The sequence below is a fragment of the Ctenopharyngodon idella genome, chromosome 18 (assembly GCF_019924925.1).
Source record: "Ctenopharyngodon idella isolate HZGC_01 chromosome 18, HZGC01, whole genome shotgun sequence".
NCBI classification, from domain to species: Eukaryota; Metazoa; Chordata; class Actinopteri; order Cypriniformes; family Xenocyprididae; genus Ctenopharyngodon; species Ctenopharyngodon idella.
In genome coordinates this window covers 8205119-8229541 of record NC_067237.1, presented here as the reverse complement: position 1 = coordinate 8229541, position 24423 = coordinate 8205119, and the positions used below count along the sequence as shown (strand labels likewise).

At 36.9% G+C, this 24423-nt stretch overlaps 1 protein-coding gene across 8 annotated transcripts in view; it reads right to left on the bottom strand.

Annotated features, from left to right (window-relative positions):
• Positions 1-601: 601 nt before the first annotated feature.
• dmxl2 (Dmx-like 2) overlaps positions 602-24423 on the bottom strand; it is a 478360-nt gene continuing 454538 nt past the window's right edge. For 3 of the 8 annotated variants that reach the window (XM_051870582.1, XM_051870581.1, XM_051870584.1), the window contains 16 exons: positions 19706-19899; positions 19429-19562; positions 17425-17510; positions 17123-17324; positions 16902-17019; positions 14716-14778; positions 14164-14250; positions 10931-11052; positions 10705-10843; positions 8775-8835; positions 8569-8696; positions 5892-5969; positions 5455-5546; positions 5293-5345; positions 4354-4571; positions 602-2210 (listed from right to left, as the gene is read on the bottom strand). In XM_051870582.1, the coding sequence (XP_051726542.1) occupies positions 2001-2210; positions 4354-4571; positions 5293-5345; positions 5455-5546; positions 5892-5969; positions 8569-8696; positions 8775-8835; positions 10705-10843; positions 10931-11052; positions 14164-14250; positions 14716-14778; positions 16902-17019; positions 17123-17324; positions 17425-17510; positions 19429-19562; positions 19706-19899 (1985 nt within the window). In that variant the 3' untranslated portion in view covers positions 602-2000. The remainder of the gene's footprint in view (positions 2211-4353; positions 4572-5292; positions 5346-5454; positions 5547-5891; positions 5970-8568; positions 8697-8774; positions 8836-10704; positions 10844-10930; positions 11053-14163; positions 14251-14715; positions 14779-16901; positions 17020-17122; positions 17325-17424; positions 17511-19428; positions 19563-19705; positions 19900-24423) is intronic. The other 5 variants (XM_051870585.1, XM_051870583.1, XM_051870588.1 and 2 more) reach the window with 3 other exon arrangements.

Below are 24423 nucleotides of genomic sequence, written 5' to 3'. Positions count from 1 at the left end.
CAGGAAATTTTAATTCTGAAGTGAACTAATCCTTTAAGTAAGGATTTTCAAGTGGAAAAGGTCAACATGAAACAGCCTTTACAGTGCTTTTTGTTCTTCCTTAACTTGACCCATTTGAGAAAAAACACCTCCAGTAGACACTATTTTAATGGGACATGGTCTGATGGTCAAATTCACCATCCAAAGCATCTTTACAAACCGAAACGGTAGTGTACTGTTTTCAATTATTTTGCTATTTTCTAGTATTGCTTTATTATTATTATTATTTGCTTTATAGCCATTCTGATGTCAACTGGAAAGTCATTTCAGAGGTGGAGTAAGACAAAAATTATATTTCTTGGGAAAGGCACTGCTGAACTCTACATAAGATCAGACACGTACATTAAGTAAATAAGGTAAATTTTGATTTCATGTTGACTTAGTTATAGATGTTGTGTTACACTGCTAGCATGTATGAAACACAAAATATATTTGCTAAATATTGTTTAATTTATATTGCATGAATGTATATGTATCTACAAATGATTGGAAATCCTGAAATAAACCCTGAAACAGGTTAATCTAAAGACGTGTTGAGTTGAAACAGTAAAGGTGAAATGGCTTAATTCAAATAAAAAGAATTTATTCAACTTACAAAGGTAAAACTTTGACCATGACAGAACTACCTGTTCCTTCGGAAATATCAACCAGTGTTTTTGGGGTTTGCATTTTCACACACGCAGACAGATCAGGCTGTTCAATAAATACACATCAGACCATCAGTTGAACATTTAAAATACGTACAGTTGACATGGTGCCCAGCAAATCAGACAGAAACACAAATATGATTTTAATAAATACCACATACATCAAACCAAATATACGACTATTCCAGCAGTTAAGATAAAATCAAAAAATAAACTAAAAGCATTATTATGTTTGTACAAGCTATTGTTGTAGTTCAATCTTATATGTATATATATATTTATATATTTATTCATTTAAAACTATTTTCACTTTTTACTACTCGGCCACACACAGCCAGACATTCATTTGTAAATAACAGTTTCCTCTAATAGAGCTTTTACCACTTGTAACGTAAGATTGTTATTGTTTCCCCAGATCTGAGTGCAAATATTTAGAATAGATAAAACATGAAAAAATAAATATGTAAATAAATAAAACACAAACCTATTCAGTGTTGCACTTTGTCCCAGACATCTAAAACAAACCATAAATTCCTAAAGTTAAATATAAATACAAGCGTTTGTAAAAGAACAAACAAAACAAAAACAAAAAGAGACATCAAGTAAAACAAGCAAACAAACGAACAAAATATTTTGTGCAAAAACGAAACGTCGTCTGTTAAAAGTGAGAATTTCAGGGCTTGAAAGATGAGGTGAAACACGTCATTTCCAGGAGCAAGCATCATCGTCTCGCGTGGAATGTTTAGCTGTTTGGCTGCTACGGAAACAAGCGTGTCAACAGCAGCATGTGTGCGTGTGGAAGGAAAGGGGGTGTGTCTCTGGGGCCGGGGCGAACCGCCGGGCCGCCAGGGTACTGTGCCATTTTACACTCCGCAAATACATTAGCAGCCAAGGAGAAAACGTACAGTAAAAACAAAATCCAACAACTGGACTTACACTGATAGCAGAAGCACAGTGCTGGTATTTTAGATGCTAAAATGGCCACAAAATGAAGACACACACATACACACTTAAAAATGGAGCTTTGAGCACTTTTACAGAGCACGATCAATAACCTGGGAATGGAGTGCGATGACTCAAACAGCTCATGCATACGGCTTTCCTACAAACACATCATCCGGATCCGTCTCCGGAGATTACAGTAGTCGATTGTTAGAATCATGTGACCTCGTGCGTGTTTTCCGGTGTCTCTAGTGGGGGCGGGGTGGTAAAGAGATTCTGCAGCGCGAGATATTTGTTACCGGTTTACAATTCACAGCTAGGGAAACGCGGAGGTGCCGATGAAAGCGTTAGTGTTCTACGGCAGCACCCGTGTTAGAGGATCTGGAATATACTGGCCGGAATGTTGTAGCGGTCGGGAAGGACCCTCATCTTCAGGGTCCCGTCGGCTCCACAGGTAAAGATCCGGTTACCTGGGCAGGTTTCGATCTGCATCACCCCAGCGCCGATGTTTCGGAATATGGACTGTTTAGCGTGCTCGGTGCTGAAGGAGTGCATGAGACTGTTACCCGCCAACTTCCAGACCTGAACCAGAACAGGAATACAATTATTAGTAGTGATGTAATAAACGTTTTCATTACATAATTTATTCAAACATACATTAAATAATGAAAACAATAGGTTAAGAAAAAAATAGAATAAATATGTACACTCTAAAATGTAATTCAGGGGACCTGTTACCACAACTTAAATAAATTCATGGTTGCAAGTTAATCATTCTAATTTATTGATTTAATTAAACCTTTTCAGTTGCAAAAATTATTTTGTTGAGTTCTGTTGATGTATTAATGTTGATCATTACATTAACTTAATATTTATTGTGTGTACTTTAAACTAAATTACGCAGAAATTTAAGTTGTAGTAACTTAATGAAATTTTTTGAGTAATTAACTTAAAAAAAATTGTGTTCATGCTACAAATTAAGTTCCTTTAACTTGATGTAGTTTGTTAGTTGAACAATTTCTTATTTTTCTTATTTTTTAGAGTAGCAAAATGCTCCTCTCTAAAGTCATTTCTTCCTTGCTAAATAATAAGTTTATGGATGGGTCATTGACGAATAAGGTTTTTAAAAGTGTAAAAAAAACATAATGGAGATATAATTAATTTTGAAGTGTTAACAATGAGATTATGTGGTTTATATAATCAATTAACACTGCTTTTGTCATTTTTTACAAGATGGACAAAATGTGTCACCAAAAAAAGTCATCTGGTTTAACCAAAATTTCGGTTTTACCGAATGACACTTTTGGTTATACCGAATGATGATATTTTCAAACATTTTTACAAATATTTTTGCTAACAGGCTGATAGCTAGCTAGTCACGTTTGCTAGCTACCTAACAAAAGGACAATCAAACATTTTATATTTAGTAAAAGTTTTTAAAATATTACAACATTTTCCATGTTTTATAACAGTTGTACTGAATGACCTGATTTTTATGTATGAGCAAGTGAAAACGTGATTATTTTTTCAAATAGTTAAAAGAAAGTTTGACACTTCAAAATCTTTAAAATAACTTTATATGTAGCGAAATATAATTAAAACCTTTTGGATTCAATAAAAAAGATCTAGTTGTACTACCTTAAATACTTTGGATGTCATATCTTTGTTTTTTATTATTATTAAAGCCTTTGGACAAAAAACTGACCCGTCATGTCATTGACCCGGATATTGAATGGCTTTCCTAAGGCAAATGTAACATTATGTCACAGTGTTTACAAGCTGTTTTATTGACGTCTTTCTGCGGCTGAAACATAAGACATGATATATTTCGGTAAGTTGTAATGCATCTTTCAACATATCTTTTGATGTTCATTCATGTACTCCATACTGCTGCTTTGCTTGAACTGAGGCAGCAACAGCGTTCTTTCACGCCACATTAAATAGTGTCAAAACATTTATTATAAAATTTTACGTTTATTATAAAACTGAGAGAATTTGAAAGTTGAGACTTTGTTTCATATCAAAAGTAACAAAGCACAAAGCTTCTTGTGTTTAGGATAGAGGGTGCTACCAATAATGTTTAGTGAAGTTTTATCATGCATCAACTGAAAACGGCATAGACTAAAAGATCTTGGTTCATCAAAAAAAAGATACGTTAAAAATGACAAACTGATATTGTCAACTCAGCCCTAGCATCTAAACAGCTGACATGTTTTCCTGTTGTAGCTTATCTGCATTGTTTGCACAAAATAGACACTGACGCAGTCAAAACGTATCATTGGAGAAGCACTAATTAAACACCAACATCAATGGTTTCACTCCTCCAATACAATTTGATTGCATTGTTAGTTATTTGTTATAATAATTAGGGACAAATTTAGAGAATCTACTGATAGTGAGCCATAGGCAAAACATCACCAAAGGTTCTGTTTGCTAGTTTGTCATTTGCATAACGATAAAAGGTAGGCTATTGCTTGCTAGTCTGTAGTTTTCACACACCCTACTGAAGATGACAGATGCTGAGGAGGAGGAGGAGATCTTAGCACTGACTTGGGGTGAAACAAAAAGGTCATTCATTTGGCCATTTGGCGATACTTTAAATTCCGTCTCTTTTTTTTGTTATCAAATATTAAATGTAACTGCTTTTTATGCTTTTAGCCTAAATATCCACATTGCAGCAACATGATATGATTAAGGTAAAGTGCGTCATTCTAGGGAAATATACCTTCATGTTCCCTTCGGCTGAGCCGGTGACAAAGAAGTCCTCAGTGGAATCCATGGCCAGAGCTTTGATGGCCGAATCATGTGCCTGGAATGTGTGGAGCAGCTGTCTCTGACGGATGTCAAAAATACAGACAAATCCTTTCCTGCCGCCTGTGATGATCAGCTGCTGTTTAGGAGCATACTGAAGAACTGTTGCACCATTCTCATGGCACTGGAACGCTGGATGTAAAGAAATACCATAATAAAACCAGGGTATCTGCAGAGTTTTTAAAATTGAAGACTTTTTAAATTAGTACTGCATCTCAGATTCTTAAAGGTGCAATAGGTTATTCTCATATCCTGATAGCAATAGAATTCTTCAAAAAGCGTACAATGTACATACCACACCTTCCCTATCCAAATTACAGAAAAAACGGAACAGGCGTTGCGTCAGTTCCATAAGTTGAATAGGGAAAGCGTAGGATGTAAAGCGTAAGCTTTTTGAAGAATACGGAAGGTGGTCCAGCGGAAGCTAGATATTTTACTTCATAACTTGTTCAATATGGATATTTTTTTTTTACACAAACGCACCACTTCGCTTCAGAAGGTCTTTATTAACCCTCCGGAGCCGTGTGGAATATGTTTATGATGGATGGAAACACTTTCTCCAGCTCACACTCGTTTGGTAACGCATACTGCCATTATAAAGCTCGGATGAGTCAGGATATTTATTAATATTTCTACGATTGTGTTCATCAGAAAGAAGAAAGTCATATACACCTAGGATGGCTTGAGGGTGAGTAAAGCTTGGGGTAATTTTCATTTGAAAGTGAACTAATCCTTTAAGGATTTTAAACCTTTAAACCTTGAATAACAATATATTATATATAACAAAATAAAATAATAAAATAAAATCCCTTATTCAACATTTTTTTAATAAACGTCTTCCCTCAAAACTCACCGTGTATCATAGAGTTACTTGGAGAGATCAGAGTGTCCCATAAACAAACATTCCTGTGGAAGAAAGGGAAACACTTCCTTAAAACATTTTATACAGTCTATTTCTATACATTTCTATTATATACAGTCACTATATGACATTAAGATAAATCATTTAACTGACCTGCCATCGTTGGACTGTCCTGCTGTAGCGATCAGACTGGAGGATGTAATGAAGGCAAAATCACAGCAGCTTTTACTGTGGCACTGCCAGCTCTGAGACAGACACACAGAGATGCTTATTTATTCATATTATACAGTCACACTGCATTACATAAACTATCAAACCAAGTGACTATTTAATAGTAAAGTTAGTTTCGAGAAAAGCTCTAGTATCATTTCTCTGCAGATGACACATGCTTTGATATTAAGCAATATCTAATTCAAAGTGTGGCCTAAATGTCACAATATTTTTGGCTACTGTATAAAATATAGCCATTTATAAAATAAACTAATTCTAGACATTTACAAGTGAATTATTTAACACTATGAAGGAAGAAGTTAGATGTTAGTGACCGTCAGTAATAGAAGGCTTGTGCGATACAAAGATAAGGCTCTTACCAAATACGGTTTGGGGTTTGAGGAAGTCTGATTGACTTGCCAGAGGCTCAAAAAGCCCTCGCCATCTGCAACGCCACACTGCAGACAGACGGAAAGAATGGAGATCTTTAAGAGTTCAGACAGTATTTTCAGCTGCATATTACATAATGATTCAAATACAGTACAGAAGAAAGAACAGGATGCCCTTTCCTCTCATTACACAACACCACAGCCAGTAATAAACACAGCACTGACATATTCACTCTACTATGAAGACAACAGCACATAAACAGGCACTAAATGTGTCTGGAAATTATTATACAATACATAAGTAACAGTTACCAGAGGTTAACATTTTTGGTGTGCACTTTCAATAAATGCTGTGTAAAAAAGGCATTTAAATTAATTACATTTGTGTACATCTTATTGGTTATCAATAAATTATATCATATAAAAACAATAATATAATGATGTATGCTTTATTTAAATTTTTTGGTTAAATGTCAGAGTGTCAGATGTGCGATATCAACTGGTATATTTCAATGTTTTTTTTTAAAGTGTAAAATCTAACTCAACTTAAAAATGATTGAATGAATCAATAATTGATATAATAGTCTTATATTAATGTATTTATTATATTTTATACTTAACTTTTCTTCATTACTGAAATACAAAGTGAAAAAATATGCTTTTTATAATGAATATTTTTACAAGTATGATGCCACATTTTCTCAAGCACTATAAGGAATAAGAATAAACTTATTATTTTGAATACTTGTCTATACAGGTGCTGGTCAAATTCAGTATCTCAGAAAATTAGAATATTACTTAAGACCAATGCAAAGAAAGGATTTTTAGAAATCTTGGCCAACTGAAAAGTATGAACATGAAAAGTATGAGCATGTACAGCACTCAATACTTAGTTGCGGCTCCTTTTGCCTGAATTACTGCAGCAATGCGGCGTGGCATGGAGTCGATCAGTCTGTGGCACTGCTCAGGTGTTATAAGAGCCCAGGTTGCTCTGATAGTGGCCTTCAGCTCTTCTGCATTGTTGGGTCTGGCATATCGCATCTTCCTCTTCACAATACCCCATAGATTTTCTATGGGGTTAAGGTCAGGCGAGTTTGCTGGCCAATTAAGAACAGGGATACCATGGTCCTTAAAACAGGTACTGGTAGCTTTGGCACTGTGTGCAGGTGCCAAGTCCTGTTGGAAAATGAAATCTGCATCTCCATAAAGTTAGTCAGCAGCAGGAAGCATGAAGTGCTCTAAAACTTCCTGGTATACAGCTGCGTTGACCTTGGACCTCAGAAAACACAGTGGACCAACACCAGCAGATGACATGGCACCCCAAACCATCACTGACTGTGGAAACTTTAGACTGGACCTCAAGCAACGTGGATTGTGTGCCTCTCCTCTCTTCCTCTAGACTCTGGGACCCTGATTTCTAAAGGAAATGCAAAGTTTACTTTCATCAGAGAACATAACTTTGGACCACTCAGCAGCAGTCCAGTCCTTTTTGTCTTTAGCCCAGGCGAGACGCTTCTGACGCTGTCTGTTGTTCAAGAGTGGCTTGACACAAGGAATGCGACAGCTGAAACCCATGTCTTGCATACGTCTGTGCGTAGTGGTTTTTGAAGCACTGACTCCAGCTGCAGTCCACTCTTTGTGAATCTCCCCCACATTTTTGAATGGGTTTTGTTTCACAATCCTCTCCAGGGTGCGGTTATCCCTATTGCTTGTACACTTTTTTCTACCACATCTTTTCCTTCCCTTCGCCTCTCTATTAATGTGCTTGGACACAGAGCTCCATGAACAGCCAGCCTCTTTTGCAATGACCTTTTGTGTCATTGGTCGTCTTTTGGACAACTGTCAAGTCAGCAGTCTTCCCCATGTTTGTGTAGCCTACAGAACTAGACTGAGAGACCATTTAAAGGCCTTTGCAGGTGTTTTGAGTTAATAAGCTGATTAGAGTGTGGCACCAGGTGTCTTCAATATTGAACTTTTTCACAATATTCTAATTTTCTGAGATACTGAATTTGGGATTTTCCTTAGTTGTCAGTTATAATCATCAAAATTAAAAGAAATAAACATTTGAAATATATCAGTCTGTGTGTAATGAATGAATATAATATACAAGTTTCACTTTTTGAATGGAATTAGTGAAATAAATCAACTTTTTGATGATATTCTAATTATATGACCAGCACCTGTATATATTATATATATATTATATATAAATTATATATATACATAAATTATATATATTCCCATAATGGCAAAACTGAATTTTCAGCTGTCATTATTCCAGTCTTCAATGTCACATGTTCCTTCATTCTAATCATTCCAATATGCTGATTTGGTGCTCAGGAAACACTTATCATTATTATCAATGTTGAAAACAGTGTGATACATTGTTTTTTTGGAATATTTGATTAATAGAAAGTTCAAAAGAACAAATTTTTTTTGAAATTTGTAACATTATAAATGTCTTTACTGTCACTTTTGATTAATTGATGCATCCTTGCTGAATAAAAGTATTAATTTCTTAAAAAAACCTCTAAATTTTAAACAATAGTTTATGTATAGTCATCAAAAAGTGAATAAAATGCATATATATATGTGAATAAAACACATATAAACACTTGAGCCATTTGGTTATGAGGTTTAATAATTCTGGTAATGGATGCTTCAATACCTTGTTGCCCTGTGAGTTGAAATAGAGGCGTGTGACCCGAGCGTTTCCGGCCTGTCTGAAACAGATCAGCTGCTGTGGACGATTCCACTCAAACATTCTTACACTGCCGTCCTGAGCTCCCGTCATATCTTCAAACATGACAAAGAAGTCAACACGAGTTTCATCAAAACCCTACAGTGTTTGTGTGTGAAATAAGAGACACTTACAGTACTGATAGATGGGATGAGACGTCATTCTCTTCACGTTATTCAGGTTCCTCTTCATGATCTGACAGAAATTACACACACAGTTAAACACACCAGAGATTCTCTCAAACACACGCACAAAACACTGAGATTTTTACTCAATTTATTCATATTTTACGGTACAATTCACAGTACAATTTACAGTACTGTATATTCTGATTTAGCAAGTGATTTGTTTATATAGTGTCAATTTCAAATGAACCATAAATTAATAAGTATCATTACCATCAGATACCTGTACCATATACAAACAATACTTTGTGCAAGGCTATCCAGGCTGTTTTTGTGTTCGATTTTTGTTAATAGTTTGTAGCACAGCTAATTACACATTCAAAATGATAATTTGTCTGATAATTGTACTACTTGAATTGATCAGTAGCATGTAGGGCTTCCAACTACAGTTTGAAAGTAGTTTCCCCAGCTTCATTGTGTCATCTTTATCAGCTGTGAATGAGAACAGATTGGAGGTTGATGACGCAGGTCTGTACCTTGGGCTGCTCGGACTGTCTGCGGTTTACTCCACTACCTCCAAACTCTCTTATCAGCTCAATACAGACTCATCAAGAGCTGTGTTGAGACCACGACTCATTGTTTGTGCTCTGCTGATAACAGCCAAAAGAAAACATTGAGTATCCGCTCTTCATCTGTGGATGGAGCTGTGTGGGAACGTGACCGGCATGAACCTGCTTCAGTGTGCGCATATGCACAGTGGGGTCCAAAATCTGAGATGACTAATAAAAATGCTTGTTTTCTAATATAATACAAACTATACTTTACAAATTATATTGAACTGAAAAAATTAACATGAACTTATTTGAGTATTTGGTTTGCAGTATCAAAACTGCATGAACAAAACCTAAGGATCATGTTCTCCAGCATGAATTGAAAGCTTATTTGATTAGAAAACTAAAAATAGTCTGGAAATGTAATTTTTTTTTCTTCATTTTATATAATTTATTAATTTAAAACTTCATTTTAAAGGAGATATATGTAATAATTTTCATGTATTAATCGCTTTTTTATTGCCCATGTGTGAACAGCTTGTAACAAAACGAGACCTTCCTATGTCTATGTGCTTGTCTATGAAAGCCTGTAGACTGATTTTTATGTGAAGGGCCCATTTTGCCAGGAAAATCAAAAGGATGTGATGTTTACGTGCTCCCGAGAGCCTATATTCAGTTCAGTGATGCATTAAAAGGAATGCTTAATACAATGTTGAGGATAATGTTGATGTTTGTTAATAGTATATTGCTGCAAAGGCAGTAGTGTATTGCTACAATAGTAATAGTATATTAATAGTATATTGCAGCAAACTTATTTTTTACTAAGTGAAGAATGCCTTAAATTATGTTCAGTCTCTTGTACATTATGTGTGCATGAGTGTGAACATGAGAAATAAGCTGCTGGCTGCAGTTCACTTAACGACCACCGGTGTCGGCAATAACAAGGGTTTCTAAATTCTACATACAGCCTCTTTACATTTTTCTAAATCTTAAAATGCTCTTTATTTACAGATTTAATAATAATAAAAAAAATCCTAATTTTTTAATGTGGTCTGAAAATTGTTGGTCATGACATAATAATGTTCCAATAACTATTTAAATATTTTCTTTTTGTAGCAAAATACATTTTGTTGGTTTGTTAGTGTGTGCCAGATACCAAAATCAAGTTAAAATGCAATTAGTTATTATGTAATTAAATTATTTTCATTAAAAATCTATGTAAGTTAGGTTAAAGAGGCCTGGGAAATAGAATTGGGTTAAAAGATTGTATCCCTATTTATTATATATATATATATATATATATATATATATATATATAATAAAGACTCTTCATTTTCCATTCTTCATTTTAACAAGGTTATTTACAGACAGAAAACAGTCTAACATACCACACTGGCACCCATGCTGGTCTGCCCGCTGCCCAGCCAGGGCATGGAGGACGACGCTGCCATCTGTTGGGGGGCAAAGGGACCAGTGCTGGCCTGGGCGATGTTGGTGTGAGACGAGCGGTAATCCACGTCATCAGAGCTACACAGAGAAAACAAGAGATGCTCACAGCAATCCCATCAAATCTGTCAGCTGAATGTTCTAAACACACACAGACAGGTGACAAACCTGCGAGACTCCTTGTCAAATTCTTCTCCGATCCAAGTGTAAGGCTGAGCTGCAAGCAGCGTGGACACGTCCACTTCCTGGACATCATGAGTGGACGCCAGCACTATTTCATTAGTGTTAGCCTGAGACAAAGAACACAAACACCATTTAAATTGGAAGTTAAAACATTATTTTTATTTTGCTCTTTTGAAAGAGTTTGTTGTAGCATGCAGAAATAAAAAAAAATTGCATTGTTGAGTGATAAACATTCAATTCACATCAGTTTATAAGTCGCATTTTATTATCACATTCAGAAATATAGTACCTGTCAAAAGTTTGGAAACATTACAGTGAAAGAAGTCTCTTATGCTCACCAAGCCTGCAATTATTTTATCAAAAATACAGAAAACAGTAATATTGCAAAATATTATTACAAATTAAAACAACTGTTTTCTATTTGAATATATTATAAAATGTAATTTATTCCTGTGATGGAAACGCCACTGCAAAAAAAATAAAAAAAATAAATAAAAAGATTTACAAAGAGATTCGGTCCCCCTTTGTACTAACATTTAAATTAAGCATTTGATACAATGCACTTTTGTGAATGTGTACATAATAATAATAATAATAATAATTCCTTACATTTATATAGCGCTTTTCTGGGTACTCAAAGCGCTTTACATATGGAAGAATCTTCTCAACCACCTCAACCATATGGGGAATCTCCTCAACCACCACCAATGTGCAGCATCACCTGGATGATGCGACGGCAGCCATATTGCGCCAGAACGCCCACCACACACCAGCTTATTGGTGGAGAGGAGACCGAGTGATGAAGCCAATCAGTGTGTGGGGATGATTAGGAGGCCATGATGGACAGAGGCCAATGGGCAAATTTGGCCAGGATGTCGGGGTAACGCCCCTACTCTTTTTGAAGGACATCCTGGGATTTTTAATGACCACAGAGAGTCAGAACCTCGGTTTAACGTCTCATCCGAAGGACGGTGCTTTTTGACAGTATAGTGTCCCCATCACTATACTGGGGTGTTAGGACCCACACAGACCACAGGGTGAGCACCCCCTGCTGGCCTCACTAACACCTCTACCAGCAGCAACCTAGTTTTCCCAGGAGGTCTCCCATTCAGGTACTAATCAGGCTCAGCCCTGCTTAGCTTCAGTGGGCTTCTTGGGCTACAGGGTGATATGGCTGCTGGTTGCATGGACATTTTTACATTGTTCTTAAATTTTAAAAATACCTGCATGTAATTACATTTGTAATTTCTGTAATTATATCTATAATTACACTGCTGACCCTTCCATTACACCTTAACCAACACTTAAACCTACCCATACCACCAAACCTGTCCTTGCCTTACCCGTATCCCACCTCAACAGCAGCAAAAGTGTTATGAACACAATAAAGTACATTGTACTTACTTTTTTTTATGCAAGTACATAGTAGTTAAAGACTCCTAATATAAAGTGTGACCAGATTTCAACGTGTAGTCCAGTGGAAATGCTCATGGAATATTGTTAAAATCATGGAAAACCAGAAATTCATACAGAAGAAAGAAAGAAATTCATACAGGTTTGGAACAACTAAGGTATTAGTAATTAATTAATGAACTAATCAACTACATATATAAAAAAGTTTTCACAACCATGAGCTCATTAACTTATGGCTGCCCACATTTACATATCAACATTTTTTTAGTATTCAGCAAATTGGTCTCTATCAACAACACAGCCAGTTAATAACAGATGTCATTTGCATAAAGTTGTGTTAAAGTTACATTAGCAAAAACAATGGGTCTCATTCACTAATAACTGCGTGGATAACTCACGGAAAATCTTAAATCCTAATTCACAACACGTGCGTACACACATGAATTTGTTCTTAACCTCGTTCTTATTTTAGTGAATTTGGAGTACTCTAAATGAGCGGCTGCGTGCACAAGGTTAGTCATTTGCATAAAACACAAACCATGTCCATATAAGGGCTTTCCATGCACGCTTTCCTTTCACTCGTCAGACATGCCGCTGTTTAAAAACGCACTCTCGCCTGATATTCAAACAATGCCATGCGTGCCATTCTGACCAGTTCTCACAATAAACACCTTTCATACAGACCCAGATTACAGACCTCTCATGAGCCAGCTGTACATACGCGTAAATCTGCATTAGTCAGAGAAACTTCGCAGCTGATCATAATCACTGTATATGATGAAATGTATTTAAGATTAAATGTATTATCATTTTATTATATTATTTTATACAGTATATGGATTATATAATACAATAAATGTAACATACTTTCATATAATTATAGTCTTTTTAGGATTAAATTTCATATACAACTTCTTAAAGGATTAGTTCACTTTCAAATGTAAATTACCCCTAAGCTTTACTCACCCTCAAGCCATCCTAGCTGTATATGAAGACAATCACAGAAATATTAATAAATATCCTGACGCATCCGAGCTTTATAATGGCAGTTTAAAGCTCGGATGTTACCAAACGAGTATGAGCTGAAGAAAGCGTCTCCATCCACATCCATCCATCATAAACATAGTCCACATGGCTCCGGGAGCTACATATTTTACTTCATAACTTGTCATATATGGATTTTTTTTTTTTTTTACACAAACGCATCGCTTTGCTTCAGAAGGCCTTTATTAGCCGTATGGAGTATGTTTATGGATGTGGATGGAGGCACTTTCTTTAGCTCATACTCGTTTGGTAAAGCATATTGCCATTATAAAGCTCGGATGCTTCAGGATATTTATTAATATATCTACGATTGTGTTCGTCAGAAAGAAGAAAGTCATATACACCTAGGATGGCTTGAGGGTAAGTAAAGCTTGGGGTAATTTTCATTTGAAAGTGAACTAATCCTTTAACACGATTATAAGGCCGTACAGAGTAAGTGCTTTTTTTTGCATATGAGTGCTTTCAGTTGTTCCTATATTTTGTCGGAAATTCAGAATTATTTTTAGTACGAAATATTTGGTGAATCGTGATTTGTTCTTAAAATCGTTACTACGCACATTTCACGCACAAATTTGTGTGTACGCATGCTTAGTGAATGAGACCTAATGTGATGACTTCTAAAGGTCTGAGAGAAAGCAGACAAAGGTCACAAAAAAGTGAATTTCAACTTTTATTGTGTAGAAAACTAATATTAAAAGTGGACTTCAAATGTCTAGAACAAACTCTCTCTATAACAGAACTAGAGATAAATATGTCCTAACCTTGTTAATGGCAAATGCCATGATGATGTCAGATTCTTTATGGATGATTTTGGCTTTGCCTCCTGGGTAACCCATATCAGCCTCCACCTGTAACACAACACACACACACACACACATATATATATAAACACTCATATTAGTCTGTTCTGCTGCACTGCTGTTTTTTTTAATAATTCCTCAATCACATCCACACACACACACAGCAGCAGTAGCAGGAAGTTTGCTGACATGCAGTTGAGACCATGTACACACCTCCACAGAAGGCAAAACATGAATTAATTGCTGTTATTGTTTGATCCTCTAAACAAGGTGTCTGAAGCAGAATCCATCTGATAAACCACTTTCAGTGCCATTGGCGGTTAGTGAGGAAGAGCAGTGCCGAGCCAGACGAGTTAGGGAACGTGAGGAAAGAGACGAACGTGTGTGTGTGTGTGTGTGTGTGTGTGTGTGTGTGTGTGTGTGTGTGAGGTAAAAGCAGGTTAACAGAGGACAGAAGCCCAAAGCTTTAAGAGGGTTTCACAGAGAGACGAGTCCCATTCTGTGTCTCAGTACCTTGTTGTTTTTGCGAGCTCCAGTAATGCCGTTTTGTATGAGGTGGTCCACATGATCTAAAGACTACACAATACACACCACAACACACACAAACATTAACAAACACACACGGGGCACAGCACAAAACACATGCCCGAGTGACAGACAGATGGAGAAAAACAAATGAAATAATAAAGAGAAAAATGAATCTCATTTGGAGCTTCGACAGAGAGAGATTGTCTTGAGATAACATGCACATTCCCTCCAGCGTCTGTGTCAGTACTTACCCTATAAGATGGCTACTTTCTACAGTTCTATATTTATTTATTAAACCACATGAGCACACAAAACGAGCTGTTTCTCTTAAAGTTCCTCCAAACCTTTAACAACAATTAAATCTCACCAGTCACTCGTACTCGTACTTCTAAAAAATATTGTCTTTTTAATGATTCTATCATTCTGGCAACAGCCTTATTCTGGCCCCATCCCCATTTCATTACCCAACTCCTTCATTGCCCCACCCCTTTTATTGCTGCAGTTTAGCCGCACCTATTCAATTTCTTCACTCTGGCCCCTATTGTATTCATAGTTTTCACGTGACGTCACACCCTTATAGGAACACCTACCTGGTGGGCAAAACAAGCATTTCCTCCATTGCCCACCAATCATTTTTACCAGGTTTGTGCCAAGTACTAATGTAGTAAGACAGTGATATTAAAAGACCAAATTTAATATACACCTTATTGATGATGCATACTATGTACAGGGAAGCAGATGAACCCAGAATATAAACTCAACGTTCAATTTCTCGTTACACGTTTTTTTCATAAAAAACCATAAAGAAAACGCTTAACCATTTAAAGCGTTGCGTTCATATTCTAGGTTCATCTGCTCGCCTGTTTATAGTATGCATCATCAATAAGGTGTATACTAGTGTTGTTAAAAGTACCAACTTTGATACCAAGTTGATACTGAAATTTTAAAAATGTGACGCTTTGAGCACTGTTGAGTGGATTTGTAAACAAACACCTTTGACTGGCCATTGTGTTCAATTGCTCAACATATATGTCTGTGATTGGCTACAATGATCAATGCACGGGAGCACATTGAAAGCGCACGGAAGTGTTTGAATTTGAAAGCGTTCTAAAAGCGGGAGCGGAAGCATTTGAAAGCAGCCGTCTATCAGCAGACCGCCTGCTTTCAAATGCTCCCATGTGTATCTGAGCAAGCGCTTGGTGAAGAGCGTCATTGATGACTATTTACAACATGTTTTCGAAGCGGTGACCATTGTAGCCAATCACAGACATATATGTTGAGCGCGTGAACACAATGGCCAATCAGAGGTGTTTACGAATCCCCTCAACAGCGCTCAAAGCGTCACATTTTCAAAATTTCAGTATTGACTTGGTATCAAAGTCGGTCCTTTTGACAATACTAGTGTATACTGAATTTGATCTTTTAATACCACTGTTTAGTACATTAAGACACTTAGGTGTTTTTCACGTAAAGCGTTTTAGAATATCTAACTGTTTTTAGTGATTGAAATATTTAGATTTTTCTTCTTTTGAGATAAAAAAAACCTGACAGGCCTGTAACGCAGTTCTATGGATGTTTTGCCTGGTAGGTCTCTGCACCAGTCACGTGAATGAAAACTATATATTACCCCTCATCTGTCCCAGCATTTTGTTGCCTAAAGATGTAGTCATATTTACTGTTGCTCTGCAAATTTTCGCAGGAGAAATCCAGTTGTTTCAACTGAAATCCACATGATCAGGAATTTCACTTGAGGGCAAAAGATTTCCCCATGCAGATTTCGTAACAGTTTCAATTTGGTCATTCGCTGCATTGACCAACAGAAAGCTTCTTAATTTAAAAGTGACTTTTGTGAGTTGTGATTCATACATTGCTACACTATTGACAATGGACCTTTTTATTCACAAAATTTGGCTAATGTGATCGTACCTTCAACCCCTTTTCTTTTCTCTAGCACTATTCCCACACTTTTTGCTGCCTAACTCTGGCCCACCTCACTCCACTCCCCCTTCGTTACCTACCTCAACCTCCCTACCTCATTCTTCACCTGGTTCCACCCCTTTAACTACCACACTGATTTGGTATACCTCACTCTGTTACTGGCCCTGCCCCTTTAAATATCCACCCCATTTATTCTGTCAGTGTGTGGTCCCACCCCTGTGATTTGTAGTTACCTCACTCTGCTTCCTTTTCTTAGTGAAGATGTATCGGATCAAAGTCTCCTGAAGCACCTCCTGTTTGACCAGGAAATGCCACAGACGGCGAGCAGGGAAGGAGAGATGGTGCTTTGACCTGAAGAGAAAAAAATCATTTACATTTGTTCACACATTTACATAATTATTTAAATATTCTGTAATTCTTTGGTGTAATTGAGACATTTGGAGCAAGTACTCACTTGAACGGTGTGTTCTCTGGCTCTAGCATGGCTTTGTGTCGGAGTATAGCCGGCCCCCCGCCTGCACTCAGGTCCGTCGGGTAGGTGTTGATGTAGTTTGGTGGAGGGCCGTCAAATTTGTTAATCTTTTCCAAAAGAATCTGCTCCCAGTTTTCCAGTGTCTTCAGCACAGCATTGGCCAGGGGAGACGTCACTGGCAACTCTAAGATAACAAGGGAGACAAAGGAAATGGAAGTTAATAATTTCATTTACCTTCTGCCAGTTTGCATGTTAGTAAGAGTACATTTCTACTACTCATGTACCTGTAAAGTCCAGTCCTGTCAGGGGCAGGAACGTCTTGACATTGTGAAGGGCAAGTTTGACCATCACTAGGCGGATCAGAGACCAACTGCAAAAACACAAACACACAATCATCCTTCAGTCTACACACTAACAGGATATACATATCCTGACCAGTGGCTTTCGCAGTGCTTATTTTCATGAATGATTACAATTAACTCTTTCCCCACCAGAGTTTTTGAAAAAAGTTGCCAGTCAGCAGCAGCATTTTTGATAATTTTCACAAAAGTTTCATGGCCCACAGAATATTTTGTTGTATGAATATCGGAACATATATCAAAAGATAGAATAGACCCTCTGCTTGAGAGAAAAAAAAAAAAAAAAACTAGCTTCATGCATTCTTTTTTTAATCAACACTTGAATGTGGGCAAGTTTCATTTAAAAAGCAACATTTTGAGCAAAAAGCTGAGAAAATTGCATTTCTGTCAGACTATGTCTGGATCGGATTCAGAATGATGATCAAAACACAGATTGAGTCCATCAACACCCCCAAAGCTTGCATAGTTCTATACCTCGTCCTGGGTCAACATTTTATTCGGTAATGTTAGGCAGTTTTGATTTATATGCTTTTTTTTTTTTTTTTTTTTTTTACATTTTAAAATTTTGTTTCTGCTGCTTCACCTGTGTTTTGATCCGGAGATTCTGTACCCTTTCAGAAGATGCGTAATAGCGCCCCCAGTGAAAACACGGAAAGCCGGAAAATTGCGTCAATGGCGGGCAAGCATTGTCTCATAAATGACAGAAAATTCTGTCAATGGTGGGGAAAGAGTTAATAATTATTTTTGTCGTTAAAGGATTAGTTCACTTCATAATTAATTTCCTGATAATTTACTCACCCCCATGTCATCCAAGATGTTTTTCTTTCTTCACTAGAAAAGACTTTTCACGCGCGACATTTTCAATGTAATTACGTAATGTGTGGTGCATCGCAGAGCTAGTGAAAGATGAGCATTTGTGGTTAAAGTATATAATTATTTTTTATTTTTTTTGAAAATGACTGATTGTTCGACATTATTCCTCGGCTGAGATCGTGTAGAGCCCTTTGAAGCTGCACTGAAGCTGCAATTTGGACAATTAGGCGAAATTAGGAGAAAAATCCTGGAATGGTTTCCTCAAAAACCTTAATTTTCTTTCGACTGAAGAAAGACATAAACATCTTGGATGACATGGGGTAAATTATCAGGAAATTTTAAATCTGAAGTGAACTAATCCTTTAACACATATTATGTCATAATTCATTAATTTCTTTAACCACTGTTTTAAGTTTGTTTAAACTTTTCAATTTATTTTCACATTGTTAATTAATTTCAGTTTATAAAATCACATTAATTTTTAGTTTAGTTTTACTTCTCTCTGTTGAAACCCTGCTTAACTCTACTTTTTGATTATAATTACAATAATTTGTTACATTTACATTTTCTGGGTACTCAAAGGGCTTTACATATGGAAGGGGGAATCTCCTCAACCACCACCAATGTGCAGCATCACCTGGATGATGAGACGGCAGCCATATTGCGCCAGAACGCCCACCACACACCAGCTTATTGGTGGAGAAGAGACAGAGTGATGAAACCAATCAGTATATGGGGATGATTAGGAGGCCATGATGATGGATAGAGACCAATGGGCAAATTTGGTCAGGATGCCGGGGTTACACCCCTACTCTTTTCAAAAGACATCCTGGGATTTTTAATGACCAGAGAGTCAGAACCTCGGTTTACCGTCTCATCCGAAGGACGGTGCTTTTTGACAGTATAGTGTCCCCATCACTATACTGGGGTGTTAGGACCCACACAGACCACAGGGTGAGCACCCCCTGCTGGCCTCACTAACACCTCTTCCAGCAGCAACCTACTTTTCCCAGGAGGTCTCCCATCCAGGTACTAACCAGACTCAGCCCTGCTTAGCTTTAGTAGGCAACCAGTCTTGGGCTACAGGGTGATATGGCTGCTGTGTTATAATCTCACCTGTAGGAGTTTGGATCGGAGTGTTCTGTCATCTGTGTGTCAGAGAGGAAGGCATCATCATCATCCTCATTGTCACTAGTACCGCTCTCATCTGAATCGTACAGCGCCCCGCTGTCAGAGAGGGGAAGGAAAGGCTGGAGGAAATGCACAAACATACACACAGACAGAAAGCAATGAGACACTCTGACAAGTGCTTTCTAGATTCATAAACTGAATAAATATTGAAAAAAAAATTGAGATTTGCATCAGTGTAAATAAGCAGTTGTTGCAGTCTCACTTTGGCCACAAAGTAATCCCACATGCTGAGCTCAGGTGGGATGAACTTCTCCTTATAGGTGGGCCGCTCTACAGGGACAGGTGGAGGTGTGGCTGGAGTCTCTTTAACGGGACGTCCAGGAACAAGCATGCGCATGTTAAACCTGCGTCGCTGTCGGTCTACGTCCTCAGCAGGAGGGGTCGGGGGAGGGACTGCTGGAGGACAGAGAAAAACAGTATGTGAGAGACCCGCCCACTACCTTTATAGCAAGAAAAGGAGAAAGAGGTATGTTTGGAATGGCATACAACCTACTACTTCAGAAAGAAAGTAGTATGCAGTATTTGTACTGCTCACAGTATGCAAATAATACCCAGATAACTTACTATATGCCCAGATTGTGAATCTCACAATGCAATGCACTCAAATCCCTTTTTTTGACAAAATTTGATAAAAAAAAAAAAAAAAGCCAAATAATACTTTTTTTTTCCCCCAAGATGATCAATGGCCACCACTTGCTGACTCGAAAAACGTAGCATACTACTGCTTGAAATGTTTAGTGCAGCATACTGCATATTGTTTCATATACATTTTTACATAGTTAGCAGTATATTACAACTCCATTCCGAACACAGCCAGAGAGGTAAAATATTTTTTAAAAAAATGGAAAAAGTCAAGCCAGCACTCAATCTGAAATTGAAAAAGGAGACAGAAGACAGAGAAACTGTGAAAGAATCTGAATCCTAAAATGAGAGCAGATGGTCATGATTAAACACATCTACTGTACAGAGGCAGTTCATCGTTACACATCTTAGTCTTCACAGTAGGCCGTGCAGCTGCTTGATGGGTAATAAAGCTGAGAGGGTTACCGTGATCTTACAGAGTACAGAGTGATATCAAACTGCTCACACACATACACACGACACAGCACACTATCAAGAAAACAAACCTTCCCCGTTATCCTGTTTCACTTCATCAGGTACAACTAAATATAACAAACACAATAACATATTTAATACTTTAAAATCAACATAAAATCAAAACTGACAATTCTTGATTTTTTTTTTTTTTTTTAATGGAATACTGCAGTATTTATTATAAATTATTTATCTGTGCACATTTTTTTTTTTTTTTTATTCTTGTGCCCTCATAATCTTTAATCAAAATAATTTCCCTTCACTCTTGCAATGACATCCCCTACTCCTCTTCTCCTCTACTAGCAAACCACAATGATCCAACAATCTAATCAATTCTCAATGGACCAAATCAAGTCCCGCCCTACATTTTTTCTTGTTCGAGAAGCTGTTTCACATACGTCGGAAAGAAAAGACTACCGCATCCTCCACTGCATGCCGACTAAAAGTACACTGTATGTTACTTTCAGTGTCACAAGCCTTAAGTACACATAACACAGCAACAGCTGTGAAAGAAATTAAATGTGTTTCAGTTAGTCAAAAACTGCTGGTGAGTCAACGAGCTTATAAATCTTTATGACTGATTCATTTATTTGAGGAAAATGCAGATGTTCAAGAACCTATTTGTGGAACCGAATACATTATAAAAATCATTGATTCCAGTATTTTTAAAAGTGAAAAACTGTAAAATAACCAGTTTAGTCTGTAATAGTGATTATGATTGTGGTGTTTCAGATTACTTTGTATTATCATAGATGAGGTGGGGAATGTAACAAGCCCACAAAAACACACATAACTGAAAGATTTTATTTTCAAACACAGTTTTGAAAAATGCAGCTTATACATGAAGACCAGCATCTCATCTCTTCAGGTGTCTGTTGTATAAAGACTCTCTCTATCTCTGTATTAATGTGTTTCCTTTTGAGCTGAAGGGCATTTCATTAGCATTTAAAGCATGTTTTGATTCAGATAGTGTGGAATGTTTATCTCAAATGTAAAGGAGGACACATCTGAAGAGAAGAATCACCTCAAAACATAATCCGTCAGAAGTCATGTTCAAAGAGAAATTCCTGCAGTAAGATGTGAGTCTGTGAGTGTGAGTGGGGTTTTATTTTGGAACAAAGAGCTGATAGGAAAACACAGACAGATTAAATTTACTGTGTTGATGATCAAAGGATCTACTCTTTGAGAACTGCCAGACAACACCTTGACAAAATGCCAAGAGCTGACAAGTAGGAAAACAAAACCTTAGTCACTGTTTTTCTTTTTTTACTTTGTTTTATGAATGTGATCCTTTTGTGTGTCACCTGAAGCACTGAAGATTAACTAAGTTTAGAAATGCTGGATTTTGGAAATATAGACAATTAAATGAACCATTTTCTTCACTTTATAACATTTTCTATGAAGTTCACTTAAAAGTTAGGCATTAAAATGGTAATTCCAGCAAAAACTAATGGTTAAAATGGGTGCTTCAGTCCAAATTCAAAATATTGGAGAGAGTTTCTCCCACCCCCTCCTCCTCAGACGCGATGCTCAAACAAGTTGCCAGATTGACACGCAACAGGAATGAGTGAAATTTACAATGGAAAGCAAAAAGTCTTAAATTGTAAGCTGATCAGCTAATGTATCTGCGTTTTAATATGCCTCTGGTCATAGAGATATTTAGATGGATGCTGAGTAATCTCCGACCCAGTTTGTTTGTTGGCTTCCATGGCTGAAATACGCTGAGTTTTCCGCCAACTTGTAACTCGGGGTGTTGATATACTAATGGGTAAATTGGCAGTGGGCAGGATCACACAGACCAAAACAAAAACAGACATTGCGACACGGAATGCACATTTCAAAGTAGAACTTGCTGTAGCATAGTTTTTCGGAGAAACAAATATGTTGACTTGGCATGTTTCTTAAATATTTGCAAACATATTATGGTATTTTTATGCTTTAGTACAGTCAAAAAATTACATACAGCACCTTTAAGAGTTTTACGTGTAAATGACATCTATTATGATTGGCTAACCTCTTTGTATGTGAAATGACAACGCCACCACCAAGTTACTGAATATTGAATAGCCACCTATGTTAAATGTCGATGATCCTATGTAAATGAGCTCATGGTTGTGATGGCGTAAACCATGACAATTACTGAACAAACCATTTCTGCAGCTTAATTTCAGTAAACAATCTGAGTGGACTGGGGGAAAGCTTAGTTACAATAGCGATAAAATGCCTACCAGTGTTGATCTAAAACTAAATCTATAAAAATAGTTTTTGGTAACTGAAATAAAGCTGAAAAAAAAAATATATATATTAGTGTGAGGTGACACATACAAAGTCAATATGCAAAAGCAAGGTTACAGCCTCAAAATCAGCTTGGCATCATGCCATCAATTTCATTGATTCATTATTTAAGAACGGTTTGGTCAATCAAAAATATTTTAATAACTTTTTTGTAGGCATGGTCTCACAATGATCTGAACTGATTTTGGTAAAAATCAGACCAACAGTCTAGGAGTCAGAAAAAGTTTTTTTTTTTTTTAAAGATAATTCAAAATGGCCGACAGACATTTTGACCGGCTATGGCATAATTGAAATCATTGTTCTTGATATGAGTCAAGGAATCTATCAACTCTAAAATAGGCAAAATTAATCAAAAGCTATTAGCAATGTTGAAAATGTCCTTATAATGTTTGAACACAAGGTGGCGATATCTCAAACTGTTTTGAGTACCTTAATGGCATGTTGCCGATGACATATACACAGTTTCATAACAATAGACTAATGAGTTCTTAAATACATCATTTTACGACAAAATTCAAAATGGCCGACACCCAAAATGCCCGACATGATCAGAGCCAATTTTGGTGAAAGTTGGACTGTCTAGGACAGTGGTCAGGAACCTATGGCTCGCAAGCCACACGTGGCTCATGATGTGGCTCATTAGTTGTCTCACCATTCACCAGCATGATATCATTAAAAACTAAGACACATCACTAGAGATCGGTTTCCTGCAGAAAACACAAAGTGAGTTACAATTCCTTTATTGTACAGCCTACCAAAGCTAATTTAATGTCAATTTACAATAATATTTCTGCTGTTCTGACCAATTTGTGTATTGCAGTGTTGTGCGCAACACCAATCAATGGCAAACCATTAACCTTTCAATGGGTATGCTCACACTGTTTAATAACGACCATATTTACTGTACTTACAGATCTGATTCTCAAAATGTTCTGTTTATACAGCAGCTTACAGTGGTGACTCGAACACATTCTGTATGAATGAGCAATCAAAGTCACAAGCTATTCTATTCTATTCTATTCTATTCTATGCTATTCTATGCTATTCTATTCTATTCTATTCTATTCTTGCCATGAATATCACCTGTAACTGTGATGTGATTAAAGTAAATATCAAAGACGTCCATAAAACTGGAAATTATCACAGTCAACGCGGCACAGCTTTTATACAGACAGAAGCATTTCAGTCACGCACAGATCACACAATATTGAGCTCCGATGGAAGACAGAGAGTGAATCTGAAACCTTCACGACAGCTCATTTCTTCATCTCTGTAAGTTAACGAAACAACACATGAAAACACGGCACATACACACAAAACATGTTTGTGTGCAGCACAGAGCGGTTCTTTCGCACTGTATGACGTTCACACAGCAGGGGTTTGTAGAGATTGTGCTTGTGAGTCACGAAATTTACAGGTATGAGTTCAGTGACAGAATGCGATTGTCACTCCCGTAAATAACTAAACTGTGTGTGAAGGCAACCATAAGGAGTCAAATACAAGACTCACAACCATATTCTATTGCTGTGT